This window comes from Erpetoichthys calabaricus, chromosome 2 (assembly GCF_900747795.2).
Source record: "Erpetoichthys calabaricus chromosome 2, fErpCal1.3, whole genome shotgun sequence".
Taxonomy (NCBI): Eukaryota; Metazoa; Chordata; class Cladistia; order Polypteriformes; family Polypteridae; genus Erpetoichthys; species Erpetoichthys calabaricus.
Genome location: NC_041395.2, coordinates 68967481 through 68989142, shown reverse-complemented (window position 1 = coordinate 68989142; position 21662 = coordinate 68967481). Strand labels below are relative to the sequence as shown.

Here is a 21662-nt window from a genome sequence, read left to right as displayed (position 1 = left end):
TTTGAATGGAGTAAAACAGTGAGAGGTTTTTTATGGCGGCCAGAGTGCCAATCCTGACACCAACCCCCAGGTTTTCCTTGCAAGTTGGAGGACCTTCTTGCAGGGCTGGATACAAGTTAATGCCATACCCAGGATGGAGAAATTGCATGGTAAGGGCCTTGTTCAAGGGCCCAACAGAGTGGAATCACTTCTGGCACTTATGTGATTTGAACCGGCAACCTTCTGATTGCCTTTTTTAGATCCATAGTCTCAGAGCCACCACTCCACCTCAATAGCTTCTAAAGAAATAATAAACAGTGTCACACACGTGTGTATGGGAGGGAGTCTATGGGTTAAACTAAAGGTAAAACACCGGGTCAGAGGTTGATGAAGTGCACTAATTAATGTCTTTTCTCCCTCCTCTGCAGAACCCCAGAAGGAAAGACCAGCTAAACCCTAACCAGCTTCCCCATCCCTCTCCAGGCCACACCCTCTTGCTGACATCACTTCCACCAGTGCCCTGATGGACATTCCTCTTCCTTCCCACCACCTATAAAGCCAGTCACTTGCCTTCCCCAGTCAGTCCCATTCTGGACTCTGTCTTTTGAGACTACTTGATGGAGATATAAACTAATACTAACGATGATATACAGGGCGGATCCTCAAACCTTTCCCTTGTTTCTGTGTTTGTCTTTTACAATAGGAAACAAATGAAAGGGCTCAATCCGCAGCTCAAAAGATTAGAGAGTATCGGGCAAATTAATGTGTAATATAGTTGAACAGCAAACAAAGGAGACACCCATTGAATCTTGGCACAAACCCTCAATAGAAAAATTAAAAACTTGATAGAAAAGTGCTTGATAGACAAGTAAGCATTAAATTGTAGTTATAATCATAAAAAATCTTGGCAGTATTTCATAACATTACATAAGTCTTCTAAAGTAAAATTGAGTGTTGTAATAAAGAGTATTTTAGTATGTTGTTGTTTGAGGAGATTTAATTTTACTATGCTTTGGAAAAATTCTTAAAGTGATCTTAGTCTGAGAATAAAGCAATGGCATTCAGTCTGAACATCTCTTACCTTTGCACGAGAGTGCATATTGCTCATTGTGTCTGGCTTGAAGTCATTCTTATTCTTGCGGCACAGTACAGCAGTTATAATGATTATAATGACAGTGACAACAGCGATAGGAGCCAGAACTGCTGCAATGATCCACAGGTTATTTGGAGGATTCTTCACCACAGCTGTCCAAACATAAACATAGTGAATTACACATATTGAATAAAAAGCTGTAAGATTTATTGCATGCAACCACCATGCTCTCCTTGTACATTTTCTATTAAGTATATTGAATTCCGTTCTCAACACAAGTAGATTTTTTGACCTGCTGAATTATGAAAATGTACTTCTCAAATACAAAGTAAATCAATAAATGCTGTACATGATGTTCTAAGCCAAGAAGCTATCAAATCTGGAAAATGTACTATTGAGAAGAAAAACATAACAATCACTCTGCTTAAGTACAGCACTTCTCTGCAATTCTCTTGTCAAGTTGGATTTTCTGCATATATACATTTAGATTTAACTTTGCCTTCTCCTGGAAGCAATGTGTTCAGGTGTTACTCCTAGGGACAGTCTGATGCACTCCATCAACTTAGTTGTGGACTCGAATCTCCCAACATTGCATGTCACTTTTACTTTCCTCAAATACAATAGTAAGCTATGCAAATAGAACATAAAAATACAAACAAATATTAACTTACAATAATACATTTGTTCAGCTGTTTTCCACTGCATTTTACCACCTATTCCAATGAATACAATACCAATTGGATGAGATTTGTTTTATGGAAGCAAATATACAAACTACTTTAATTGTCTTTATGTCTTTTCTTCTTTCTATGCAGACACTGGCAAAACACTTTCTGTGTCCATATTTATCAAGCATCTCAAAGTAGGAAAACAGTCCAAACTGGCACAAAAATCTGAGTGATACAAATGTGGTCCTCCTGTTAAGTGCACAAGTAAAATATTTTTGTCAATTTTCCTAATTTAGGAAATTACTCCTAACGTTACCAGGATCTAGAAGAGCTTGTGAGCTGTCCTAAATCATTAGGAGCTGCCAAAAAATGGCATTCAGGCAGTGACTGGCACACACATTCTAGGAAAGGTGGAATGTCTTGGAATGACAAACAACAACAAACTCGTAAAAACATGTCAGTCTGTCAGAGATGGAATAATATTTATACTGTACAATGTCATGCACTGTCACCTAAAATGAAAGTGTGGATGAGCACACAGGTGGTCATGGCGGCAAACAGTATTGTAACTACCGCAGAGAGAGTCGCCCAATATTCTTGTTTTCTGGTTTTGACCTTTTGCTTATGTTTTTTCCTGTTTATGTTTTACATCTACAGGCATTTTTGGTTTTTTTGTTTGTTTGTGGGTGTGTGTACGTTTTGCATGATGAGCATCTTCTGAATTTCACCTGAACAACCATGTTTCTGATTCACTCTGCTCACCTACAGTATCTAGTGACTTCAGTCCTGCCATCTAAATATGCCCCACTGATCAGCTGTCCCTGGAAGAAGACAACATCTCTGGAGGTGACCACCAAAACAGTGCTATATTAGCCTGACATTAGGAATAAACAAAAGCTGTATAAACTGGACTAAGGTGGATCTTCAAACTTCAGAAAATGCTTAGGACATTGTTCCAAGCTAATGACAGAAAAAAAAAAAAGTTTGATAAACTGGGCCAGAAGATCCAGCGTAAGAATAACATGGAGCAGAACTGAAATTAAAGTTAGGGTTGATCTTTCCTGAAAATGATAGTTTTGATGCTGCATCCAATATTTTTCTTTCTCTCCTATTCTTACCATAGCTGAGGTTGCTAATATTTGTAGCTGAAAGGCTTTTTTTTTTTAAAGAAATACAACGTGCATCTACTCCCTGATTAGGTTTTAGGAGTAAAGATCAATTGTAGTTTAATTGTATCAAAGGTCAATTTAGATATGACTTTGACAGATGATAAGCTTGTGTCCTGGCTGGAGCATATACTTGGGCTTTTAATATTTCGAAACATTTGGAGATATTTTGGGAACACGTCCGTAGTCTTGGTAATTCATGAGTTGGGCCCCCTGACCTCTGGTTTTCTTTCATAAGCCTCTTAATTTTGTTATCTTATTGTTAAATACTTTCTGTTATCTTTCTCTGTTACTGTTTTCATTTTCAAAATGTATTATTTTATTTAATTGTAATGTGTATGCACCTTGTCATACTGTTGTTGTTCATTTTTATACTTTTGTTTTTAGATTATTCTGATTTTTAACAGCTTGTTTTAATTACTGGTTTAGTCATTACATTACAGACTTGACTTGCTTCTGTTTTGGTTTGTTCTCTTCTTTTATTTTTTGAAATCTTTAATGAATAAATTTAATTGTTGATATAATTTTTTTTTACTTTCCATCAGGGGTTTCACATTTCCCCTCTTCCTTTTTAGTGATTTATAAGCTTGTCCACTTTTTTAGTTACGCATGCAAGAAAACTAAATTTGTGAAATTTAAGGGCCAGATTTACTTAGTGAGGCCTTACTGTTATGTGTCAAATATGGTGGAATACAGGCCTGATTTTGCATTTTAATCCCTACAACTAAAACCATTTGCATTAAAGTCACCAGGTTTTCCTAAATATGTGTTACAGGTGTACTCAGAAATCAAATCTAGAAGGAAACTTACTTTTATGACTAAAACCTGTTCATGAGCCTCGCTATGGCCCAGTTATAGCTCACACATAACTTTCACAGCATCTGTTATCTAGTTTAATCACCATTTTTCCCATTGGTTAGTAAAAAAAAATTAAGATGACTAACTCTTCCTTTCCATTGATCACTCAGAGCCAAATAATCTTTAGCTCTGGTTTGTTCATTTGTGTGTCTTACCTACAAAAAATTGACCTACAGAAATTTGTGCTTCAACCAGCACCAGTTTCTCATTCTGAACGTGTTTGCTTGTTGTTGATTCCTTTTTTCTGCACCCGCCTGAACTGTCAAGGTTCTGATTCATTCCCACTTGCTTGGATCCCAATTTAGCTCCTTTCTTGAAACTAATATCCACTAGCATCCTGCAAGCAATTGTGGTGAAGTGTGTCGGGGACAATGGCGGTGCATGGTTTTAAAAACAGTGGAGTAGCTCACATTCTGTGAGAGGAGGTATGTGGGAGGAAAGCCATGCAGCCTCCGAGAACTCGATGAGAGAATTAGCTGCACAAAGGTGGTTAGTGCAGTGGTTCATCATTGAGGCTCCGGGGATTGTTTGGCATACCTGCATTTACAGGGTATAAAAAAGGGTTTTAAGAGTGAGAAAGAGGGAAAAAATCAAGAAAGAACAGAAAGCTAAAGAATGAGTGGAGGAAAATCCATATGGGAAGGGCAAACAGACAGACAGAGAGAAAGAGAGAGAGAATGTCAGGATTAGGGGAAAAAGGAGGCAAGGTGGTAAGGATGCGCCATGGGGAGGAAGAGGAATGGCGCTCAAGGGGTTGTGTCACTCACACCTTTAGAGGAGCAAGAGCGGCCAGTTGCGTTTGATAAGAATGCTTCATAGTCAACAGATGATGGAGGGGCAAGGGAGAAGGGCTTGTGGGGTCCCTAGGAATGCCAAAGGAGAGTGGTGCAGACAAGAGCCAATGAAATTGTCAAGGCTCCGTTGACTGCCCAGGACAGGGAGCAGAAGAGACAGGATTAGAGAGATGCACTGGGGCTCAAAGGGCAAGATAAGAAAATGAACCCAATTCTGACTGAGCTTTTATTCTTGATTTTAACCTGTTTATATTTTGTGGTGGATTGCCGGCTTTCGATTCCGGCTCTCACCCCCAGGCCGCCAGGAGGAGCTCTCCCAACAGCGTGAACGTCCCCCGAGTTCCAGCAGGGCCTCATGGACTATGTAGTTTTTATACGCAGCCCTGCTGGATACCTTGGGGGCCACCAGGCGTTGCTGTAGGGGGGCTCATAGGCTCGCATGTGCCCTATAACCTGTGAGTACGTCATGATCACGTGATGGGAAGAAACAACGTGCTCCCGGGGTGAAGAAAAGGACTGTTTACCCTGACCCGGAAGGAATAAGGAACTGTGGACTGTTGGACAGGAACACCTCTGGGTCAGGGTGTATAAAAGGATTGTGGGAAACCCCAAACATTGAGCTGAGCTGGGAGGTAGGAGGGCAAAGTGTCTGGGTGAGGAGGATTGGTTTGGAAAGAGTATTGTTTGTGATTTATGAGTGTGGAGTGGAGGGTGCTTTGTGCATGTTATTGTTATACAATAAAGAAGTCTTGGACTTTTATCCAGTGTCTGGAGTGGTACCTGAGGGTGTTAGAGGTGGCTCCACGCCTCTACTGCTACAATTTATTTATTGATAGATTTAAACTTCCTCAAATACACTGCTTTATTAAAGATTATTTATTGAACTGTATTACACTTTTTCAGCACTGTTTTGATTGTGTGATTTAAAGTGAATGACAAAGATGCAGTCAAAAAAACTGAAGTGAGGGTCATATACAGGAAAACAATTGTGAATAACCAAAACCAAAAACCATGACACAAAATCGAAGTCTGAAGGATTGCAGAGAGGGCAAAAACTACAGAAATAAAACACAGGATTGAAGAGTTTAGGAATCCGTGTAGTCAGATTAGGAGGTATACCCCTTGATGATATTTTATCCAGTGACTGACAGGTCACAATCTCTTAGGACATACCCACTCTGGAATGGTTTTAGCAACAGGAATCAACACTAGTGCATCAAAAAAGTACTTTTACACTATGACTTGTTGTTTGTATCCTCATTGTTGTAATCCATCCTCAGTTTATGGCTATCGACATCCTGGGAAATGGATGATGCCAAGGTTGTGGCCATTCAGGCAAAGTCATATGATACCAGTGGCCCAAATAAAAGGTATTAAGACAACAATTCTAAAAAGTTACAAGTATTATGCAAAATATGGATCTGACATAAAGCAGCTGTTCAGATTTAATCAAACTTCTTTTTTATTCTGCTTTCCATTGTTGTAGGACCCCTTAGTAGAATGGCTTGTAGGCACACAGAGTGATCATTACACCATGAAGAACCCCATTGTCAAGCCTCAAAGACCATTGAAGTTCCCCACCTTATCCATTATTGTAGCCATCAACTTTATCTTTATCTTTAATACTCTTTTGCTTTCATAAATTATCTCCATATCAGGCTTGCCTTTGTGATCCTGTTTGTCACATTGGAAGTGCATAGTAATATAGTTTGCAACCGAAAAACAATTGCTTGTATGTTAAGCTAAGATGTGCTATGCATGATTAGCTAAAGTTAGTTAGATGAAGAAAAATTATGTTTCGTGATAAAGAGTTAAGTAATAAAATGTCAAGAATGACCAGCTTTAGTACATTTTCCAGCACTATTACCAAGATTTCCAGTGCTGTGATTGGATCTCATGAAGAAGTGAAATAGCCTAGGTCAAAGTTCACCAGAAATCATGTGGACTACTCAGCTGAAAAAAATTGTTGGATTATTGTGATAATTTTAGCAGAGGAGATGACACTGTCACAAATGATGGAGCCAAGGTAAGACAAAACAGTGAATATCATTGTACATACGTTCAGCTTGAAGTTGCACAAAGTATCCTAATGTCAGCGCCATAGTTTGGGAGTCCACCGTACTCAGTATTTTAGCTGCAGTTGTGCCTAGCAGTGGAGTTCCATTCTGAAGGACATAGTAGGTCAGTTCTGCTGGATTTTTAGGGCCTGCAATGCGCTTGATGCTCACCATCTACACAAATAATGATAATGATAAAAAATCATAATAGAAAAACTAACAAGTTTAATCAGAGCAGGCTACTTTGAGACAATACTATATACAGTATCTGTAGTGAAAGAAGACTCTGTGCAAAGATATCATCCAGGTTTTATCACTTTAGACAAGTCATTTATAAGATTAATGGCAACTGCAGTTTGCAGTGCTCAGTCTGATCAATATTTCAAGCAAGCAAATTTCAGCAGGTTTATTGAAAGATATGAGAAAAAGTACATCTTTACTTTTAATTAATTTCTCTCACATGCTCAAGTTATAGCATATTCTTGTTTCTGTTCATATAATATTAGAACACTGAACATTGTTGACTTGTTTTTTTTTTACAATTTTGTTGTGCTATACATGGCAAACTGCTCAGGTCAGGTCAGATTGGGGAGTATGCACTGGTCCACACAACGAAAAACCTTGAGATTACAGTTGGCAACCCGGGGTGGGGGGGCATACTTGCGGTTTAGTCCCACCCTTCAGAAGTGGCCAGCTATCTGTCACAGCCAGATGTTTTTTGGGCAGTGTGGTGCTGAGGTGTCATCTGCTGCACTCGGGTTCCAATCCAGGTGGTTTGTTACGTGGTGGGTCCAGCAAAGTGATATCAGTTCATACTCCCAACGTTCTGCTCTTCCTCCTTGGCCTGGTCCCGCCACTCAGGTACTCAACAATGAGAATCTTGTGAGCCAGATCACTCTTGGGTAATTGCACCTTTGGCCGTAGAGTCGTAACTGACGCTCCATAATAATGCAGATAACATGCCTCATTTGGGATTCTGTAAGAAACTACTCGTTTGACACAAAGTCAAACCAGCAGTACCCAAGGATTCTCCAAAGAGACACAGTACCAAAGGAGTCCAGTCTTCATCTCAGGTCACTGGATACCATATAGCAAAAGAAGAAGTCTCAAAGTCTAAAGACATGAATGTTCGTCCTCTTGCAAAGATACTGAGGGCTCCAGACACTCCTTTTCCAGCAATTTCATGAGCCTAACATGCTCTTCCAATCAGTTGTGAATTGGACGGCCCGGACACAGACAGGCAGACATGACTAAAGCCATCACCACACGTTTATTTTACATTAATATTTACAATTTCTCTATAAGTGCACCCACACACACAAACCCCAGCAGTCTCCCAAAGTCCAGGCTCCTCTTTAAGCCACTTCTCTTTCTCTTTCTCTCTCTCTCTCTCTCTCAGGCCTCTCGTTGCCGCCTCCTCTCTGACCTCGTCCTTCTCCTCACCTGACTCCAGCCCTGAGTGAGGGAGGGCGGCTCCTTAAATAGGCAAGCGGCTGATGACCACACCCGGCCACCTGCCACACAGTCAAAAGATGTCATCAGAGACATGTCACTGCTGAGGTAAGTAAACCTCTTAATGTGGTCGACATTCTCTCCACAGACAGACAACCAGCTGATGGCTGTGCCCAAGAGGTTATTAAATGCCTAGCTAGATCTTGGTTTTTATCCAGGACACTTGCAAGCTCAGACACTCAGACTCCTCATTCAGCCTCTCAAGAGCCCATTGACTCCGCGAAGATCACAGCATCGTTGGCAAAGTCAAGATCAGTGAATCTTTCTTCACAAACAGATGCCCCACAACCGCTGTACCCCACAACCCTGCCCAACACCTAGTCCATGTGAGCGCTGAATAGGGTAGAAGTAAGAAGTATGCATAACAGACTGCTGCGCCACTTGAAAGAATTCTGGGTGCAGAACTATAAAAACACAGAGTTCCTAATAGACTTAATTGTCTATAATTTTTAAAATCCTCTTGGGTCTTAAGAAAAATGTTCTGTTTGAGAAATTTCAAAAATGACTAAATGTGTTAAACTTTCATGTTCATGGAATAGAAGAAAAGAAGTTACAACATATATGCAATAAATTGTATGTATCAGTGTTGCAATGGCAGAAACAGTACATATTGTCATCAACATTGGATTTATCATTGGCACCAGCGAAATATCATCCCCAAACCTGGAATCAGACCATGGCTTTTAGGGTCACGGCCTTATCAGGGACATGTCACAGAGCATAAAGAGCATGTACCTTGGGCCGCTAGTGTCAAAGCTATATTGGGGCATGAGCTGCAAAAAAACTATTATAATATTTTGAAACAAAGTCTTTACTTTTTTTCCAGATCCGAGGTAAATTCATAACACTTCCATCTACTCCACATTTAGTTTCTTGCTTTCTTTACACAACATAACAATAATCTGTAAGATGATGTCTAAATGAAGTATACCAAGATACCAGGCTCATGTTTAGAGCATCTTGAGTTTAATAAGCTTTTAAGTTCTCCTTAAGTTCACTGAATGCTAAACAATGAAACATTTGTTGAAGCTGATGCAGTTGGTGCCAACTCTGTATGCTTTTCCATTTATTGCTTGTTTAGATATCTGCAGCTTATTAAACTTTCACCCATTCACTTCACTTAGATTCTGTATTGCCTGGACTATTACAATGATATCAGAATAAACTCTAAGAATCTCACATGTTCCACAATAACTTCCAATAGGAAATATAATAAATAATGAGATCATATTAACCTTCTGACAGGTACCAACCTGAACTGTGTAGCTTCCCACAGTTGTTGCTCTACGAAATCGTCTTGCTTGATTCTGAGCATTAACAAATAATTCCGCCAGACGTTGCTCCATCAAACTAGCAAAGCTTTGATAATTTTCCTCTAAAGAAGCGTTACTGACATCCTGAATTACTGAAGACATTAAAGAAAAAGAGATCAGTGCAGGTGAAGATAGGGTGAGCATTTTAAAACAGTATGACTTATTACAGGAAAATGCATTTTTATACTACATAGATTAGTTTATACTATATTATATACTGTACTTTGTAGATATATTTTCTTTAAAACAGGCTTTAAGCTTTTTCTTAGTTCCTTAAACTAGTTAACTGACATGAGAGATGGGAAACTACACTAGTTTATAGCAGGTCACACACACAAACTCCTGTTAACAAACAGGAATAAAAACAGAGTACCTTGAATAAATAAAAAATTTTAAACTCTAAATGCAGGGAATAAAAAAAAAACTGGAATGCTGCCTTGTTCTTACACCACATATTTGCCATTAAATTGGGTCACTTCTAAGAATAAAATGTAATATTTATAGATTCCACATTATTCAATGAATGTGTAATTTATGTCTTCTAGATTATAGTTTAGCTATTTTGACTAAAATAAGATTTTACATTTTATTAGTTTTAAAAAAGTGCCAGAACTAATTATGTCAAAGTAGGTCAGATTTATAGAACTTTTGCTAACCTTAATATAGAGTAGTCCAAATGAAACCAGATTTGTAAATACTTAATAGAACAGGTCAGATAAGGTTTGGTTTAAACACAATTTCTCAGATCTATGCAAGCTTTTCTTTAACTTTTTCTTTAACTTCTTTAACTTTAACATTACACAAAGTTACTGTCTGTTATACATGCATTTTTATCACTCTTTAATTTAATATTGTTTTTTGTATCAGTGTGCTGCTGCTAGAGTATGTGAATTTCCCCTTGGGGATTAATAAAGTATCTATCTATCTATCTATCTATCTATCTATCTATCTATCTATCTATCTATCTATCTATCTATCTATCTATCTATCTATCTATCTATCTATCTATCTATCTATCTATCTATCATGTTCATAACATGGCAACTGTGATTGGCCCCAGGAGGTTTGAACGGGGTATATGTCAGCATTCAGCTAGACCAAAAAAAAACTGAAGTTGTACTTCTGCACTTATTCGTTTGTATAGCAACACATGGAGAGTCAAACAGCATGTGGCATAAACCCTAGCAAGCCCCGTCTTTAATCTCATCAAGGAAGAGCTAACAGGTGCCTTTCAAAGTGACCGGCAAACAGCTCCAAATCAAGAAACGGACCTAACCTTAAACTGCTCTAAAGTGTACACAAACGCTAAAATGCAAAAAATCAGGGTAAAAAAATGAAAGGAGGAAAAAGCAAAAAGAACAAACAAGAAAATTGTAAACATCAGGAAAACCATAGCAAAGATGCATTTAGCATGTCTAGTAAACGATGCAGTTCCAGACACCTGCTGCAATTCACCTTCTTTAAACATTATTCATTTATGTTCCAAACACAATGGCAAGCATCATGCAGCCCCTTATACATGCACATTGAGGGGATACAAGCAAATATGAGAGACAGTGGGCAAGTGCCAGCAGCACACAGTGATTAACAATTGTACTGTGCCTGCACAAAATGGCCACAGTTAGTTAAGAGGCTGATCAGATGATGGAGATGAGAATAAAGACTAAAACTATAACTAAGTTAGAAAGCAAAAAAAGAGAAAATCAACCAAAGTTTATTTGATCCAAGTGTCCAGAGCCTAAGCCTCTAAAAATCTAGGCAATGCCACCATCTGTCATTAATATCTAATACTAGGGTTCTGGGCCAGATGACTAATAATGTCACTTCCACTTCTGCCTTCTCCAGAATCCACTTCTTCCTGCCTTCTATCATAAAAAGAGCCAAGCCACCAAAAGTTCCCATTCTCTTTGGACCAGGAGATACGTTTTATACACTAGAATATTTCTTCTTTTCTTTCATACAGCTATGGCTGTTCTGCTTATTTTCTCATTCTTGCCAACCATCATTAAACAGGATGGCCATCTGACTCCATGCCTCTCATTGTTGTTGAACCCGTGTCTTTGCATATTACAATATACACTATACACCGATCAGCCACAACATTAAAACCACTGCCAGTGATTATGTTTCTACAGTGGCACCTGTCAAGGGGTGTGATATATTAGGCAGCAAGTGAACAGTCAGTTCTTGAAAATGATGCTTAGGAGCAGGTAAAAGGCAAATGGTATTCCCTGATGGCAGTGGCCTCTTTTAGCAGGATGATGGACCCTGCCCCACTGCAAAGATTGCTATGAAATTATTTGAGGAACACAACAAAGAATTCAAGGTGTTGACTTGGCCTCCAAATTCCCCCGTGGGATGTGCTGGAAAAACAAGTCCGATCAATTGAGCCCCCAGGATCTGTAAAGGATCTACTGATGAAGTCTTGGTGCCAGATACCACAGGACACCTTCAGAGGTCTTATGGAATTAATGTCTTGATGAGTGTTTTTGGCAGCACTAGGGGGAACAACACAATATGAGGCAGGTGATTTTAATTTTGCGGCTGATCGATGCATATATACAGTCACACATGCGTGACTGGGAACCATCTAAGCAATACCACCCCAGAGCGAGATCAGGCACTGATGCTAACCTTATATTATCCAAATAATACTTCAGAGGGTGTAGTAACAGTCTGTTCCCACATTTTTCTTCTACAGACAGAGAGTTTATAAGTATTCAACAAAAGTTGGGACACCTCTAGGAATTGTTTGCACCAACTTTCAAGACTTGATTATTTAATAATAAATTTCCTTGCTACACAAAAGCTGTAAGTTGTTACCTTATTACCTGTTCCATGACAAGGGCCTTTTTGTATAACATTGAAAATTTCGTTACACTGGTCTACATGGACAAATTTGTTTTGATTATTTCATTGTGATTTTTATATATTATATTATTCATATTATTGGGTGCTGAATTAAAAAATGAAAAGATTTTTCTTCATCACGTAACATTTTTTTCACAAAACACATGTTTTAAACTGTGTGATGGGCAGCCACGGCCACTACCTGGCCAGGACGCCAACAGAGTGGAAGGATCAGGGGAGAGGGCATTGGTGAGGCAATATTTCCCCAGGGATACTAGGAGGCAGACCTCCCAGATGGCTGTGGTACCACGGATTCCCACAGGACATGTTGGGAGCTGGAGTTTGGTGAAGCCCTGTTGGGTTGCGTGGGGGCCACCAGGGGAAGCTGCAGAGCCCTATAGAGGGCCTCCAGCGCACCTGGGAGTGATTCCAGGTAACACTGACGAGCCACCTGGTACACTTCCAGGACCTGAATAAGAGGAGCCGCCTCACTCCATTGGATGGCCAGAGTCGAGATGAAGAAGCCTAAGGAGGAGTGGAGGCGGATGGACTGGCGACCAGAAGGGACTGTATATAGGTGTGTTGGTGTTTTGTGCACACTTTAGTGTAAATAAACCAGGTATTGTGTTGAACCTGTGTCCTGCCTGAGTGTGTCCAGCTTAGGACGGCTGTACGTCCCCTAATGGCATCACAACTGTTAATTATGGATATGTATTGTTTTTGTACTATAATCCCAGGAGCATACAAGGCTGTAGTAGCCCCATATCTGGGCATGTCAGACCACATTGCAGTGGACCTGATCCCAGTCTATACTCCCATGATCTGCAAGATGAAACCGACTACCAGAATAGTACAAGTATGGACTGAAGAGGCATCTTCAGCATTACAGGACTGTTTTGAGCTTACTGACTGGGGAGTGTTCAAAGAGGGCTCAGATCTAAAGGGATATACATCATCTGACCTGTCCTATGTGCAGTTCTGTACTGATGCTGTCCTGCCCACGAAGACCTTTAGGGTGTTTCCAAATCAGAAACTGTGGCTGGACAGTATGGTGAGGTCCCTGCCTAAAGCCCGGGACTCTGCATATAGGTCAGGCGACAGGCTAGCATATAGCAAAGTCCGTAAAGAACTAAAAAAAGGAATAAACCTGTCAAAATACAGATACAAACAGTGTATCGACAAGTATTTTGATAACAATGACTCACAGAACATGTGGAGAGGCTTAAAGACCATAACGGATTATAAGCGCAGCGATCAGCAGGTCAGCTATGATCCTAGTCTCCCTGACATCTTGAACAGTTTCTATGTACGCTTTGATGCCTCTAGCAGTAGGGAGACTGTACATCTTACAACTACACCAAGTGAGGTCCACCCTGAGGAGGATCAACACCAACAGAGCTGCAGGACCGGATAAGGTGTCGGGTAAGATACTGAAAATATGTGCTGATCAATTGGCATGAGTCTTTATGGACATTTTCAACCTTTCTCTACAACTTGCAATGGTCCCTGTCTGCCTCAAATCCTCCACTACTGTGCCAGTGCCTAAAAAATCAGCAGTCATCTGCCATAATGATTACTGCCCTGTGGCTCTGACTTGTGCTTTGAGAGAATCCTCCTAAAGTACATCAAGGATGCCATCCCTGCTGGATTTGACAACCATCAGTTCGCTTGCAGGAGGAACAGATCTACAGAGGATGTCATCTCAATTGCACTTCACACAGCTCTGACTCATCTGCAGTTCCCTAACACTCTCTGGATCAGGGACTTTCTCACCAACAGGCCTCAGGTGGTTAGAATTGGAGATTGCACATCAGCTACACTGGTTTTGAACACAGGCACGCCATAGGGTTGTGTGCTCAGCCCAGCACTCTTCATGTTATTTACGCACGATTGCTCTGCTATCCATGCCACAAATATGGTTGTGAATTTGGCGGATGATACGACCCTGGTGGGTCTCATATCAGACAATGATGAGACTCACTACAAAGAGGAGATACAACACCTAGCACTATGGTGCTAGGCCAACAACCTCATCTTGAACACCAGCAAGACCAAAGAGATCATTGTGGACTATAGGAGGCCCAGAAGAACAGAACATGCTCCAATATTCATACATGAGGAGGCTGTAATGTGTTTGGACAATATCAAGTTCTTGGGTATCCACATCACATCGGATCTGACCTGGTCTTTGAACACATCTCACCTGGTAAAGAAGGCCCAGCAAAGACTCTTCTTCCTCAGGAAGATGAGACGTGCTGGATTCTCCTCTCGGCTGCTCACAAACTTCTACAGATCCGCAACAGAAAGCATTCTCTGTCACAGTATGACAGTGTGGTACGGCAGCTGCACAGGACAGGAAGGACTTGGCACGGGTGGTGAGAACAGCACAGGGGGGACCGTAGGAAGTCCTCTCCTAGACTTGGACTCTGTATTTACTGGAAGGGTGCAGAAGAGAGCCAAATGTATAGCTGTGGATCTCACCAATCCGGGAAATGGACTGTTTGTACCACTGCCTTCGGGAAAGTGGTACAGAAACATAAAAACACATACCAGCAGACTGAAAGTCAGCTTTTTTCCCAGAGCTGTGAAGTCCATCTGCCCCTGCTGATACACACACATACATCTACATCTACATCTACCCCTAACCTGCACCCCTGTAGACATGCACACGCACTTTCCCTCGTAGTCAAACACACACACTCATATTCCTCCCCTGCAGACCCATGCACACAGATCACTGGTCTCTGCAGGCGTAATACCTCAAGAAAAGTCTGGACTTGATAATGTTTTATTGCTGCTGTCTTTTATACTTATTATGTTTATTTTATTATTTATATTGTATTATGTATTTAAGTATTCTGCCTTGAAGCTGAGTCCTACCAAAAAAAAAAATTTCGCTATGTGTATGCATAATGACAATAAAGAATTCTATCTATCTAATTAATTAAATATCAGAATTATTAAGTACAATGTGCACCGTTGGTTCATATATAACAAAAAATAATTGCATCCAGGAGGAATGGTCTCCAATTATTACGAAAACTGGTATATGATCATCTTGATAGCTGAGGAGCCTACTAGTAAACAGCCATGCTCCTAGATATTGCCCCCAGAATGCTGAAAAACTTTCACTTAACATTCAAGTATGAAGAGTCATTATGTGTGTAAATGTAGTGAAAGCAAGCTAATCAATTTACCATATATACTCGCGTTTAAGTTCTCCCACGGATAAGTCGGGACTTGATTTTACCGTATTATTTCGTCGTATAAGATGAATGTGGAAAACTCACGCTGTTGATCCAAGAGATATTGATATGTTAACGCCCACCTGAGAGAGTAACCACGGAGCACACTGCCTTTTTTTCTATGTATGGTGCCTTGGTGACCACACTGTAATACCCGAACTATTCTGAAGTAACGTTTGCACTGTTTTGTGTTTTTTGTATCTCACACCTCATACACCTTTATCGTAAGAGCATCCCTTATCTACGATGGAGCATTTGATCAGAGGAAAATATGCGGCAATTTTAAATTAAAAGTCGTTGAAGTGGTGAAAGAAATTAGTAATTGCGCTGCCGCAACAACATTTGATGTGTATGAGAAACTGGTGCGAGATTGGAGGAAGCAAGAAGATGTAAAAAAAAAATGTGTCACATTTTTGAATGGCTGTATAAGTCGGGGTCTAATTTTATGATCGATTTTTCGGGTTTCAAGATCCTTATACTTATACAAAAGTATATACGGTACTTGAAATAATAAGCAAAAATGATGAAAAATAGTCAGTCCACATCAGGTACCAGTGGAGCCAATCTTAAATGGACACAGCAATGCAAAGTTATACTGGTCAGTATTGCAAAAATGCAATGTGAGCCCAACAGCAAATCCAATATACAACTGCTGTATATAAAAATAAAAAAAAAAAAAACAAGAAAAACTGGATCTCCTTAGGTGCTGTCTGTTCTTTACCGTGAGAGTATCTATAAAAATACAAATGAATGATGAAACTGGACTAAATTTAAATCAAAAGGAAATTAGATTTGGAGAATATCTGTAAAGGTTAGTTCATATCACGGCTGGTTTCAAAGGGCATCTATAAATATTATGTCAAATGAGGTCACATATAAAGAATGCTAACAGTTTCTCTAACTGAAATAGGACTATTTTCCAAATGAAAATAAATATTTCATTTAAAAAACATTTTTGACTTTTAGAAAAACAAGAAATGCTAAGGAATCCTCCAGTACATGCTATTACTGAAGGGAAAATGAATGATATGATATTACAAGGTTTCATATATGGACGTCTGAGAAAGCCCTATCCAGGCTCTATTAAGGGACAAGATGGGGCATGGCAGCTACCCATGTCATCTCTTTTTGTCTTTGAGCACCGAGAAGCCACCCCTTGAGGGCAACTGAACTCCCAAAGGCCCCACCCATGTGGACTTCAACACTATACAGTAAAACCATAATGCTCCCAGAGAAGGGTGTCTCACTTCAGGGAGAAGCCCCCCGCATGATGCAATTGCCTGGGACTGATCCGCTCAGACGAGCCCCTTTTACTACTGAGCCTGGTTGACCAAGATGGCACTTATGAAGCCTGATTTCTGTTGCACCACCGAGTGCTTGTTTGTATTCAGTTTTTTGGACAATTGCATTAGATAGGGAGGCCAGGTTGCCACTCTAGCTATTCGTTGGGACTCCAGTCAACTTTCTGTTCATCACAAAGGAAAGAAGTTTTTATATTTAGTCCCTGTAGTTTTTTTTACTAAGACAATGAGTTTCTTCATTGGGACTGTAAACAGTCTTAACAATGTACTAAATTAAACTAATTAGTCCCTAGTGGTGCCCTGGTGAGAAAATAGAAAGGTGGATATGGAAAAATACTCTAAATATGAACTGTGCTTGAAAGGTAAGTGTGCTAACCATCACCTCATCAACATAACTTGCATGATGCCGTTTTTCTGTTAATAGGTCACACTGGGTGCATACAAGCAACATAGACAGTGCTTTATAGATATAGAGATAAAAATCAAATAACTTCATATTTCTATACAAAACTTGGCATTACTTACTCATTCATCCATCTGTTATTTCGTTATATGTTTACTGGGATCAGAGCTTTTCCTGGCAAAATTAGATACAAGGCAAGCACCAGTCCTGACCGCAGTGTTAATTCATCGTAGACACGTGTACACACACAATCAGGCTCATTCAACCGCCCAATTTAAAATCTTCTTTCCGCCTTTCTTAAACCAAAAATCTCCTTTCAACCCAGCAATGGCCTAATTTTAAAATCTCCAATCAACTTATATGAGAGGAACGTCCAAAGAAACAGCTATGTGGCACCAAGGAGAATACGCATATTCCATGCAGAGAAGAATCAGGCCACGTTCAAATCCATTTTTTAGCAGCAACCAGTGTTATACTAATTACAATTTTATTTAACTACAATGATGAAATTTGCTATTTTTCAACGAAGAGTTAAAAAAAGAAAGCTGAGTATAATTTACCTGTAATCACCCAGTAGTCTGTTGTAGCTGATGAAGTGTCAAGGTTCTGATATTCCAGCGCTGAAAAAAATATCATTACAAAATGAACAAATTAGCTTCACAAGCTTTTTAACCTGCTGCTAATTAGCAATGCATTACAACTTTCATATTTTAGCCTAATTAAGTAGAGTCTCCTGTCACTTAACAAAATAATCTTTAGTAGAAACTCTACTTTGTGAATTCTGTACATACTAAGTGCCGAGACTTGGCATTGACTCTATTACAGGTCACAAGTGAGCCCACTATTCCTTTGCACTTTTGACAGTAGTAAGAATTAGTAGTAAGAATAAACGTCAAGAAATGTGAACCATTTCAATGCAATTATTGCTTGCACTAAATTATTTTTAACACTTTAAAAGGTTCCATGTCCTGGCCTGTAACAGAGCAGTGGCAGCACAACCTCTCAGATAACATCAATGACTGCTTCTATTTTTACTAGGAAAAAAAAGGATGCCACAATTCAATAGATAATTCCTAGGCGATGGGAAAACCAGTAAGGCAGATAATGATAGCAAATTATTAAAATGAATAGTTTACAGTGAATTACTTCAAAATGAATTACAACAAAACGCTTACATCAGTCAACCTGCTTTTAACACAGTTTAATGTTACAATGCATTTTTTTTCTTTAGAAAATGAATCTTACTATATAAAAGAAAGACAGAGCCAATCTAACCTGACCTGGGGAGTGTATGGCTAGTAATTAAGTGATCTAGAGGCCTAGCGGGCAGCATGGAGCAGTACAGTAACGTTTGCTATATCTGAATACAACATGAGCCTTCAATAAAGATTAATGAAGATTACGTGCCTGGTCTTCATTCCTTTTGTGACTGTTCGAAATAAGCCTCCCTGAAACATCTCTGTGTTTTACCGACACCCTGCCATACACAGAGCAGCCTGAGTCGGCGTCCCAAGTCAAGTGAGTTTTTCTCCCCCACACTGTATATGGTGATTAATTCATATTCCATGATTTTAGGCTTGGAAATTCTATTTTATGATAAACATTGCTCACCATAAAATAAACAAACAAAACGTACGTTCTGCTATTATCAGCGGAGGAAACAGTAAGTAATATCCAACCAGTTCCGCTGTGAGCTGATTGAGAAGGGAGCTGGAGATTGTTCCATTCAGGAGTTTTGTCTGATTCCACACCACGTAGATCAAAGAGACAGCTGGAGATCCTATTGACTGGGATGTGCTCAGAATCTAATAGAAGGTTAAAAAAAGAAACAGGGATTCATTAGTCTTAGACTTTTATGAAATAAAAATAAAACGTGTCTTGGGTTTATTTTTATTATGTTGTGGATTCATTTATTTTCAACTAATTACTGAAGGCAACCCAAAAATACATTATATCAAGTTCTAGGGATCCTCATAACTGGTAAAGACTTCACTCCAGGACGAAGGTAGGATTGTTTATACTAACTAAATTAACAGGGTACAGTATTTACAGTAGGTGTTTGTTCATGCCTATTAACCAAACCTCAAAAGTTTGAATGGTAGTTCAAAATGCAATGTAATTCCTTATTCCGATTAGAAAAGTCAGGTTATTGGCCTCAGAGTAATCTGATTAATGAAGGTACATTTCTCTGCAAATGACACGATTTTGTGGGTATGTAAACCCTTAATCGGGTTACTGTTAAGGATTTTGTAGTCTGTGCATGTTTGTTGCATGTACTGTATTTGCTTTGCATTACCAGAGGCAAGCATTTGTGTGATTGCATTATTCCTTCTCATAGCTGAAATAATCTGTTTCAATTTTTATGAACTCTCTACGTTTGTGTTGATGAGCTGAATGTACAGTGCTAACCTCTGCAACACAATCTCGAGAGCGGTAGAGTGACATGTTAAAAGTAATGTGCGTTATGTAGCTCAATTACTTTTTAAAGTAACAACCTAATAGCAATAATTATCTTTTTGAATTAAAAATAGCAGTGTTATTATTATTACAGCAGCAAAGGCAAAAAGCCCACAAACTGGGTCCTTTGCAGTGCTTAATTGCACAGCCAAGCAGAAAAGAGTGTGCTGCATGCAATCTGGTAACAGACACTATAAATAAAGCATCATTTTACCTAAACATAATTATAAAACACAAGAAAATTATCTCAGGCATCATGCTTATTTTCTGATTCACAGTGGCCGATGACGACGTTTAACTCATTTTTGCAGTTTAATGACATTGGAGCATTTTGACAAAGGAGAACTACAGAAGATTACTTGCCCATGTAAATGCAGATTATTAAGAAACCAGCTTTCTGCTTTAACTGAGTTAATCACCTTAAATTGATCATGGGTGAGCCATGACTGGATAACTGAGTAATTCCAGCCAGAATATTTGATTTCTGTTCCTTCATCAAAGGCAATCATGTAATTAAGGACCATCAGCCAGAATTACTTTTACTCTCACTATTGTTTTTTTGTTTAGCAACATGGAAGGACTTGGTGATGCTAGAGTTACAGTAGTTTGCATTATGATTAACTATTTGGTTGTAAGTGTTTGATTTGATCATATCTAAATATCTAGCCTAGATGGCAAAGGATTTCAAGTAAATACTTAAATGTTAACTTTACCAATAAGAGTACTACCAGCTATTGTGGCTAAAGAAGAGCTGCAGTTAAGTGTTATGAACTGCTGGTACACAATGGTGCCTTTGAAGGGAATCTTCCAGAGTAAATATACATACATAGTTGGAGGTAAACACTTGTGATAAATAAATTCATTCTGGCCCAGTGGTTAAATTAACTCTCTAAACTATGTGATGTTTATGTCTCTTGTTCATAATAAAATGAAACATAAAAATAATTTAATTTTTCATTTTTACTATAAATTTTCAATATAGCTGTCACCATTCGGTTGTTAAAATGAGGAATTCATTAAATTCATTTTTTTTTTTCAATCCCAGTAATTTTAGTGAAATATCTGTACATAAAATTACATCCACCTTCATTTATTCAGTGCATTGGCCAAATGTTCTGAAAATATTTCCAGTACAAGTGCACCTTTACCCTAACAAACTGTCTGATGGAATGAAATTGAAAATCCTGATTTAAAGGTCTGGTGCTTTGTAATTATGTGTTATATGTCTTGCAGGGATTTAGATACGGAACAAAGATATTGCAAGGGAAATCTAGCGTTGCAGCCTTTCTTGAAGACAGAAAAATGCAGAGTAAACTCAGTTAAATTCCTTTATGCTGGCTTCCATAAAACCCATCTGTGATAGATTTAAGGGGACTGGGGCCTTATTCAGAAAAGACTTTGTTTGTGTTGTTTGATATGTTTCAGTAAATCATGAAAGCTCCTGTGTAAAGGTAAGGTCTTTTTCTTAGTCTAAACAATATAGGAGAATGACAGAGAGAGAGAAGGTTGGATGATTTGGAGATAGTAAACCAGGAAGTGCCACAGATTAGCAAGGAGGAAGTAAGGACAGCAATGAAGAGGATGAATAATGGGAAGGCTGTTGGTCCAGATGACATACCTGTGGAAGCATGGAGGTGTTTAGGAGAGATGGCAGTGGAGTTTTTGAATATATTGTTTGATGTAATCTTGGAAAGTGAGAGGATGCCTGTTGACTGGTGAAGAAGTGTACTGGTGTCGATTTTTAAGAATAAAGGTGATGTGCAGAGCTGTAGTAAATACAGAGGAATAACATTGATCAGCCGCAGCATGAAGTTATAGCAAAGAGTAGTGGAAGCTAGGTTAAGAAGGGAGGTGATGATTAATGAGCAGCAGTATGGTTTCATGCCAGGAAAGAGCACTATAGATATGATGTTTGCTCTGAGGGTGTTGATGGAGAAGTATAGCGAAGGCCAGAAGGAGTTGCATT

General features: G+C 39.2%; 1 protein-coding gene across 3 annotated transcripts in view; it reads right to left on the bottom strand.

The window, feature by feature from the left end:
- Nucleotides 1-21662, bottom strand: part of LOC114645957 (UPF0606 protein KIAA1549L-like) — a 333503-nt gene that overhangs the window by 111718 nt on the left and 200123 nt on the right. For all 3 annotated transcript variants that reach the window (XM_028793895.2, XM_028793894.2, XM_051923802.1), the window contains 5 exons: nucleotides 18876-19044; nucleotides 17800-17859; nucleotides 9381-9532; nucleotides 6618-6789; nucleotides 1061-1224 (listed from right to left, as the gene is read on the bottom strand). In XM_028793895.2, the coding sequence (XP_028649728.2) occupies nucleotides 1061-1224; nucleotides 6618-6789; nucleotides 9381-9532; nucleotides 17800-17859; nucleotides 18876-19044 (717 nt within the window). The remainder of the gene's footprint in view (nucleotides 1-1060; nucleotides 1225-6617; nucleotides 6790-9380; nucleotides 9533-17799; nucleotides 17860-18875; nucleotides 19045-21662) is intronic.